This window comes from Chiloscyllium punctatum, chromosome 1, assembly GCF_047496795.1.
Source record: "Chiloscyllium punctatum isolate Juve2018m chromosome 1, sChiPun1.3, whole genome shotgun sequence".
NCBI lineage: Eukaryota > Metazoa > Chordata > Chondrichthyes > Orectolobiformes > Hemiscylliidae > Chiloscyllium > Chiloscyllium punctatum.
The window spans coordinates 75,974,531-75,984,438 of record NC_092739.1 but is presented as its reverse complement, the minus strand read 5'-3'; the positions used below and the strand labels follow the sequence as shown (position 1 = coordinate 75,984,438).

At 39.3% G+C, this 9,908-nt stretch overlaps 1 protein-coding gene across 6 annotated transcripts in view; it reads right to left on the bottom strand.

Moving 5' to 3' along the window:
* Positions 1–3: 3 nt before the first annotated feature.
* dcun1d4 (DCN1, defective in cullin neddylation 1, domain containing 4 (S. cerevisiae)) overlaps positions 4–9,908 on the bottom strand; it is a 66,134-nt gene continuing 56,229 nt past the window's right edge. For all 6 annotated transcript variants that reach the window (XM_072569214.1, XM_072569234.1, XM_072569242.1 and 3 more), the window contains one exon: positions 4–3,481. In XM_072569214.1, coding sequence (XP_072425315.1) covers positions 3,426–3,481 — 56 coding nt within the window. In that variant the 3' untranslated portion in view covers positions 4–3,425. The remainder of the gene's footprint in view (positions 3,482–9,908) is intronic.

Genomic DNA, 9,908 nt, shown 5'->3' with positions numbered 1-9,908 from the left:
ATGTTTTAATTAAGCCATTATTTAATGACACAAAGGCAGTACAGATACTGTATGCTAATAAAACAGGAACAAGCTTAGCTCAACATTTGAAACAAATGCACCTAGCTAATAAGTCATTTTACAACTGAAGGAAGACAGACTTTAGAATTACGAAACATTTTCAAGAAGGGGAGCACCACTTCTTTGAAAAGCTGTTGCTGTGCACACTGCCTACTTTACATTAATTGGAGAGATTAAATTGTGCAGATAATTATATTTCATGATTTTAACAGTTGGCAACTACTCCATCATTCCAAAGAAATGAACCCTCAAACATATACCTTTAAATAGCAGCAGTACAATAATTACAAAACAAAATTGATAAAACATAAGAACCAAAGCAAAAGATCTCTTATGGGTCAACCTGAAAGTTTAATTTTTCATTTTTAATATGGAGTAACTGGGGAATTAATTGAAAACTGCTGTATTTTCAAATCAAAACAGAAGCATCGTTCTATAATAGTTTCAGGAAGCCATATAAAAGGGTGCATGCTCTGGGTCTACACAAGAGTTACTACAAGTGATATTCAATGAATCTGTAAACATTATTAAAACTCATAGCATATTAGTGGAACTATGATTATCTACATAATAATATAGATACCACTTCATTCATGAGAAAGCAGATCTCATTTACAAATTGACCAAGTATCAGGTAATTTATAATGACAGTGAAACAGGAACATTCATCTGTATTTAGTAGTAGTAATTCAGGGGTTTTTATTCATACAATTGTGGAATCCTCCTATATTTGGTCACAAAGTGCAGGTTTCCAAATGTTTTACTGTTCATGGGTGGGCATAAATAATATCCAATTTGTCTAACTGATCAAAATAAACATTTCTAAATATTTTGAACTCCAACATTATCCGCAAAAAAAATCCAAACACACCATAAATGTATTCAGATGAGTCTTGTGGAAGATGAGTTAAGGGGCTTTCAAGTCTGCAATTGCTGAAAATGAATAAAACAAGGTATCCAACACCATTCACAAAAAAGTGCCATAGGTGGGATATTGTCTTTATGTACTTATTGTGCAAACATTCCAACAGAAAGCTTCAAATTTAAAATGAAAATCATGTCAATTTTTACCAAAGCACAATATAAAAATCAAGTCAAAGCAAATTTAACTATAGTATTAAAGTCAGTATCTTCTGTCCAGAAATGTATATCATTTGAACAACCTTTATCTAAACTAAACTACACTACTAGTCTTTTTTAATACACAAAGGAACAGTAGGGAACAAATGCAAACAAGCAACTGAGATGGCTTTTCAAAAAAAAAGCCTAGATTAGCTAAATAAGCTCAAGACTAAAATTAGCAAAAACATGGGAATGGTCTTGATTAATCTTCAACATACTCTCACTGAACAGTCAAATTAAAATGCATCAATAATATATTCCAATGCAGTGAATGATTGGTTGAAATTCAGGTCCAGTGTTGGAATGAAAGACTGTTGAAAAATATAAAAACATGCAAAGTGTATCAATGTAATGGAAAGGAACAGGAAGGCAAATTGGGAAGAAAGGAAAATTTTCATTTTCCATGTTGAAACAAAAGTGCTTAACATAGATTTTGAAACAAGCAGCTTATTGGAAATGCAGAGGATGATGAATTTATGATTAATATTACAGACCTCAAACAGTAAATAAAATATATTTTGTTCCTTTGTCAGAAAAAAGATGTGATAATTAAGCAGAGGACATTAAAAATTTCCATAAAGACCACATTTCAATAAACAATTCCATTAGTTTTAAATCATAAAAAAGATGTTTTCACAGCAATTATGAAATACTGTCCTCTTCACATGGCTATAAAATAACTAATGTTAAACTAGATCAGCAAGGAGTGAGTAATGAGGACATGAATCAGCTTAGCAATACCATGTGCTGCCCGTACAGGAGGGGTTTAAAATAATGAAAGTGCAATGGACTTGCTAATGCCATACTGAAAATAAGTGTACTGCTATACCCAAATGGCCTTATCCATAGCTTGTATTTTAGCAGGGGTACAATTTCCAAGTGTTAATAAAGAAAGTTTACATTGGAATAGTTGTTTCTTATATAGATCAACTTTAAATAATACCTGCCTTAATTGTATGTGATTTCCAGTAGTATTGAATGTATCTTACGGTCAAAAAAAAGATAGATAACTTGTTCTCACTGAAATATCATTTCAGATAAAAGTTTGATTACAAATTAATGGGAACTTATGAATCACATTAATGAAAATCAGAAACTGGTTATAATTAAGTTATATTGGTACAGGTGGAAGAGCCCAGATGTCACTCGTGTACAGGGAGATAGGCAATACCATGGTCTTTTGCAGAATTTGTCTAAAACAGTAGAAAAATGCAACAGGAGAAGATTCATTTGCTTTAGATGTACAGACTTCCACTTACTGACATGGTCAAAAGGTACCTTTAATAGCATTGTCATACTATAATACAGGATACTTGATCTTAATCCAATATCTTAATCAAAGTCAAGCCAGCTAAGTTACATTAGTTCAGTTGACTTGTAACACCAGACTTAAACAGTCTGATAAGAATATGTCAGCACTTTCCTTATTAGTAAGTGATACTATGAAAAAAAATCATACACATGATTTTAAACACATATCTGAATACTAGTTGATCTCCACAACAGACATTCAAATATTTATCTTAGAACGTGCAAAACTTGGTAACATTATTAAACTATGTGCCCACTTAAAGGACAATTTAATGTTTACAGCTAGTTGCTAGTTACACAAAAGCAAAACCAAAAAAAAAGCTGATTAGCCAGAAAATACAATGCAAAAATTAGGGTTACAACCCACGTGGTGCATTAGTCATTTCAACAGATAACAGCTAGGTGCAGTGAATCAAAACAAAGTTATACTATTGCCAAACAGTTTACACTTAAAAAAATCTAATTGCATTTCATCAGGTAAGTTGTACAGAACAGTTTTACTCGCATACATACATAAGATTAAGAAATCTTTTCAACAAACATTCATCTAAGACTTTTAACCATTTAATACATTTTTCATTGTGATTCACAATCCCTCGGAAAATGGAGGTTTCTGCATGAAACAGCTTACAACATAGAATTCACAATGTCAACAGCAAGATATCACATTGTGGTCTGTGGTACCATAATTGTTGTCCTATTAAAAAAAAGCAAAGCAAGCTCGGAAGAAATTCTGATACCAGACTTCAATGTTTGTAGCACAGTGCTTGTAGATATTTAATGCTTTCAGCAACTCAATTTTTTTTGGATGGGATTTGAAGGGAGGGGGTGGAGGGGGGAGACAAAAACAAAATGCATTCCAAATCTGTTTTCCTAGGTTTTTTTATGGCTAATGTTGAAATGGATGTTGGACTGCTGTTTCTGAGTAAGTGCTAGGACATCTGTCTGTCTTTAAACCATTCCACAAATTCATCCAATAAGACTGGCCCTGAAAGAAACCAATTAAATTAGAATTTAATATTACAACCTGTAATCCATATTGTTATAAAATATACCACACTAAATATATTAAACTCAGTGCAATTTCTAAAGCTGAAATTTAGGAAACTTTCACATGGTGTTATAGATATGTAAAAAGGCAACAATAAGATCATATGCAGCACTGGTTTGGACCCAAAGTGAAAAACAGCATTCAATTTTGGTTATTACGGTGCAATGGGGTTCGGACTTCATAAGGACCACACAAAACAAAAACAAATACAGGGAATGACAAGGAAGCCAGGAAATGAAAGATTCTAAAAAGGGGCTGACAAATTAGACCTCAGGATTTTTGATCTCTCATTCTTGGATAATTATTTGAAACAATTTTTGACAGTGCATCTACACAGGCCAGTAACCAAGTCACCCTTTATTTACACATGCACTAGTCAGGCTTCGTTAGTGCCAGTTCAGTGAACAGAACCTCTGACGATGTGGAGGTGCCAGTGTTGGACTGGATTGAACAAAGTCAAAAATCACATGACAGCAACGGGATTGTCAATTTATCTGACCACACCCTTCAACCAGATGAAATTGAAGTCCTCAGCCGAGTGCTCAATTTCTGTCCCACCACCAAAACGGACCACACTGGTCTGGTGGCAGACACAAAGGAATTCATCAGATAAGTGAGGACCTGGAAATTCTTCTAAGAGATCAGCAGTGAGCCCAATGAAGTGGAACAGAGATTCACAGTGCAGCAGCCAAAGGAGTCGAATTGGACCTCTCCAGAGGTTTGACATGTATGCTCAAACTGTCAAGAAATGAGTGCCAGATTCATCAGCTGCACAAGATAACACAAAACGTCATGTGAGCACAACGCAACACCATCCATGCTCTCAAGACCAAATCGCAACATTGTCGTCAAGCCAGACAAAAAGGAGCCATTGTCATACAGAATAGAAAGAAGTATACCAACAACTGAACAACCAGGAACAGTACAGGCAACTACTGGCTGATCAGACCAAAGAACATACCCATGAACTCAACAGACTGATCAAGACTTTTGATCCAGTTCTTTGGAGTAGCACCTTGCGCTCTCATCCCACATACTTCTCACACAGGGAACCTCTACTACCTTCTGAAGATACACAAAGCCAATACACCTGAACATCCCATTGTATCAAGCAATGGAACCCTATGGGAGAACTTCTCTGGCTATGTTGAGGACAACTTGAAACCCATTGGACAGGGAACCCCCAGCTTCTGTCACGACGTTACAGATTTCTGACAGAAACTCAGCACCCATGGACCAGTTGAACCAGAAACATTTTTCACCACAATGGACGTTTTGGCACTCTACACCAGCATTCCCCATGACAACGGCATTGCTGCAATAACCTCAGTGCTCCATACCAAAACTGCCAATCTCCAGGCACCATCCTACAACTCATCCGCTTCATCCTCAACCATAACGTCTTCATCGTTGACAACTAGATCTTCATCCAGACACAAGAAACAGCCATGGGGACCAAATTTGCACCGCAATATGCCAACATTTTCATGCACAAGTTTGAACAAGAATTCTTTGCTGCACAGGATTTCTGACCAATGCTGTACACCAGGTACATTGACAACACTTTCTTCCTTTGGATGCTTGGCAAAGAATCACAAACAATTATATTGTGATATCAACAAGTTTTGCCCCACTATCAGATTTACCATGGTCTACTCTTTGGAATCAGTCTCATTCTTGGACACATCTCCATCAAGGACGGACACCTCAATACATCACTCCACTGCAAGCCTACGGGCAACATTATGCTGCACTTTTTCAGCTTCTAACCTAGACATATTAAAACAGACAACCCCTATGGACAAGCCAGAATCTGTTTGGATGAGGAGGAATGCAATGAGCAGCTGAAACATATTGAAAGACACCCTCGTAAGAACAGGATATGAAGTTCAACTCATCAGTTGCCAGTTCCGATGTGCCATAGTGAGAAACCATAAGGATCTCCTCAGAAGATAGATGCGGAACACGAACGATAGAGTACCATTTGTCGTTCAGTACTTCCTGGGAGCAGAGAAACTATGCCATGTTCTTCACAGGTTGCAACACAAATATTGCATGAGCCCATCACAAAGATCTTTCCTCCACTTCATTCCTTTAAACAACTACTGAACCTTAAAACAGACGATTGTTAACATCAAACTACCCAGCCTTCAGGATATCAACCACTACACCATACCACCTTGTCAGGGTAGCCTCTATAAAACGTATCACAGCATCGACATGGATACTACCATTACAAGTGAGTACACCACCCACTACGTGCACAGCAAATACTCGTGACTCACCAACATTGTATCTCTCACACTGCAGGCAAGGATGCCCTGAGGCATAGTATATTGGCAAAACCAAAACAGATAAATAAACACCGTGCAACAATCACCAGGCAGGAATATTTCCTCCTCGTGGGGGAAAATACTTCAGCGGTCAAGGACATTTGGCTTCAGATCTTCAGACAAATGTCCTCTGAGGACTCTGGACGTCTACTCTCCTGCTCCTCAGATGTTGCTTGACCTGCTGTGCTTTTGCAGGACCACACTCTCTCTGATCTCCAGCATCTGCAGTCCTCACTTTCGCCTATATCTGTAGCCCTCGAAAGTAAATCACTTTTAATTATATCCTCAGCTCTCTTTTGAAACCTCCTATGGAATCCGCCTCCATCAGTCTCCCAGGTAGTGCCTTCCAAATCCTAACAACTCTGACTAGATGTTTTTCATCTCACTCCTAACTTTCTTGCTATAGGTCATTTTTACTTGCCACATTGTAGGTTGCTGTTACTTCTTTTGCCATTCACCAGATATTGCTATCCTCAGATTCTTGACTTTTCTGCCAATGAGAAGTTTATCTACTTTGTTTCAATTACAATCATGAGATACATTGACAATCTCCTCTCTAAAAGGGAACAAAACCAGGTTCTTCAATCCAAACCACAAACATCACACCCCTGGAATCATTCCCAAAAATGTTTTCTACGCCCTTTTTAAAGCTTTCACATCTTTCCTGAAATGCGGTATCTAGAATGGAATACAACACTCTTACTAATGCCAAACTGGTATTCCATAAAAGGCTAATCATAACCTCCTTGCTTTGGAAACTGTGCACTTGTAATGGAGGAGAATATTTGGCCCCACCAAGGCCTTATATTCAAACACTCTTGTATTACAGGCAAACATACCCAAGGTTTGCACTTGCATGCTTGCTTTCAGTGACATACTTACAAGAAGGATGGTGAAGGTGGCGTTTGGTATGCTTGAGGTCATGTTGCAGCTGTACAGGACATTGTTCTGGATTAGTGGTGCTGGAAGAGCACAGCAGTTCAGGCAGCATCCAACGAGCAGCAAAATCGACGTTTCGGGCAAAAGCCCTGATGAAGGGCTTTTGCCCGAAATGTCGATTTTGCTGCTCGTTGGATGCTGCCTGAACTGCTGTGCTCTTCCAGCACCACTAATCCAGAATTTGGTTTCCAGCATCTGCAGTTATTGTTTTTACCTTGTACAGGACATTGGTTAGGCCACTGTTGGGATATTGCATGTAATTATGGTCTCCTTCCTATTGGAAGAATGCTGTGAAACATGAAAGGGCTCAGAAAAGATGTACAAGAATGTTGCCAGAGTTGGAGGATTTGAGCTATAGGGAGAGGCTGAAGAGGTTGGGCTGTTTTCCCTGGAGCGGAGGCTAAGAGGTGACTGTAGATGTTTATTAAATCATGAGGGCATGGATAGGATAATAGACAAGGTCTTTTCCCTGGGTTGTGGGAGTCCAGAACTGGAGGGCATAGGTTTAGGGTGCAAGGGGAAAAGATATAAAAAGGGACCTAAGGGGAAATGTTTTCACCAAGGGTGGTGTACGTATGGAATGAGCTGCCAGAATAAGTGATGGAGGCTGGTACAATTACAGCATTTAAAAAGGCATCTGGATGGGCATATGATTAGGAAGGATTTAGGAGGGATATGGGCCAAGTGCTAGCAAATGGGATGAGATTTATTTAGGATATTTGATCAGCGTGGATGAGTTGGACCAAAAGGGTCTGTTTCTGTGCTTTACGTCTCAATGACACCTCGGACTCTGGATATTAACAACATTTCCAAATCTATCACCATTTAAATAATACTCTGCCAATGCTTTTCTGACTGAAGTGGACATGTCTATCCATATCATATTGCATCTGCCATGCTTTTACTCCTCACTGAACTTACCTAAATTAATCACCCCTCATAACTTCAGTTTTATTGTTTATATATTTAGGACACTAGATTCTGAGTGACCAACAACAATCGCTATCCCATTGAATAATTTTTATGGTATAATAATTTTTGCATTAAGTTCCTCTCAACTCCCTTATTCTTATCCCCTTTTCATTGCATCTCATTGTTACAAAGTGACAAATTAAAAATACACATCAAGACTGCAATTGAATTAATTCAATGACACATATTATCCAACTCTCAATTGAATCATTACCAAAATAAAGTCATGGTGAACAACAAAATGTTAGAATGCATTCACATCAAGTTCTCGATCTCCATTTCACTACTATGAAGAAAAGGTGAGCAATCAACTTTGCTTCCCTGAAGGAAGGGGAAAGTTTTAGGGAAAGTCAGAGTCACAGATGTACAGCATGGAAACAGACCCTTCAGTCCAACCCGTCCATGCCGACCAGATATCCCAACCCAATCTAGTCCCACCTGCCAACACCTGGCCCATATCCCTCCAAACCCTTCCTATTCATATACCCATCCAAATGCCTCTTAAATGTTGCAAGTGTACCAGCCTCCTCCACTTCCTAGGGCAGCTCGTTCCATACATGTACCACTCTCGGTGTGAAAATGTTGCCCCTGAGGTCGCTTTTATAATTTTCCCCTCGCACCCTAAACCTATGCCCTCTATTTCTGGACTCCCCCACCCCAGAGAAAAGACTTTTGTCTATTTATCCTATCCATGCCCATCTAGATTCTGTAAACCTCTCTAAGGTCACCCCTCAGCCTCTGACACTCCAAGGAAAACAGCCCCAGCCTGTTCAGCCTCTCCCTATAGCTCAAATCCTCCAACCCTGGCAACATCCTTGTAAATCCTTTCTGAACCCTTTCAAGTTTCACATCTTTCCGATAGGAAGGAGACCAGAAATTTCAGCAACATTCCAACAGTTGCCTAACCAATGTCCTGTACAGCCGCAACATGACCTCCCAACTCCTGTACTCAATACTCTGACCAATAAAGGAAAGCATACCAAACGCCTTCTTCACTATCTACCTGTGACTCCCCTTTCAAGAAGCTATGATCCTGCGTTCCAAGGTCTCTTTGTTCAGCAACACTCCCTAGGGCCTTACCATTAAGTGTATAAGTTCTGCTAAGATTTGCTTTCCAAAGATGCAGCACCTCACATTTATCTGAACTAAACTCCGTCTGCCACTTCTCAGCCCATTGGCCCATCTGATCAAGATCCTGTTGTAATGCGAGGTAACCTCCTTCGCTATCCACTACACCTCCAATTTTGGTGTCATCTGCAAACTTACTAACTATACCTCTTATGCTCACATCCAAATCATTTATATAAATGACAAAAAGAAGAAGTGGACCCAGCACCGATCCTTGTGGCACTCCACTGGTCACAGGTCTCCAGTCTGAAAAACAACCCTCCATCACCACCCTCTGTCATCTACTTTTGAGCCAGTTCTGTATCCAAATGGATGCCTTCACCCTTAATTCCGAGAGATCTAATCTTGCTAACCAGTCTCCCATGGGGAACCTTGTCGAATGCCTTAATGCAGTCAGTACAGACCACATCAACCACTCTGCCCTCAATCCTACTTGTTATCGCTTCAAAAAACTCAATCAAGTTTGTGAGACATGATTTCCCATGCTCGATGCTGTGTTGACTATCCCTAATCAGTCCATGCCTTTCCAAATACATGTACATCCTGTCCCTCAGGATTCCCTCCAACTACTCCACATTGGAACAAACGACATAGGAAGGGAAAAGGTTGAGATTCTGAAGGGAGATTACAGAGAGTTAGGCAGAAATTTAAAAAGGTACGCAAGGGTAGTAATATCTGTATTACTCCCAGTGCTATGAGCTAGTGAGAGCAGGAATAGGAAGATAGAGCAGATGAATGCATGGCTGAGGAGCTGGTGTTTGGGAGAAGGATTCACATTTTTGGATCATTGGAATCTCTTTTGGGGTAGAAGTGACCTGTACAAGAAGGACAGATTGCACCTAAATTGGAAGGGGACTAATATACTGGCAGGAAAATTCGCCAGAGTTGCTTGGGAGGATTTAAATTAGTAAGGTAGGAGGGGTGGGACCCAGGAAGATAGTGAGGAAAGATCAATCTGAGACGGGTACAGCTGAGAACAGAAGCGAGTCAAA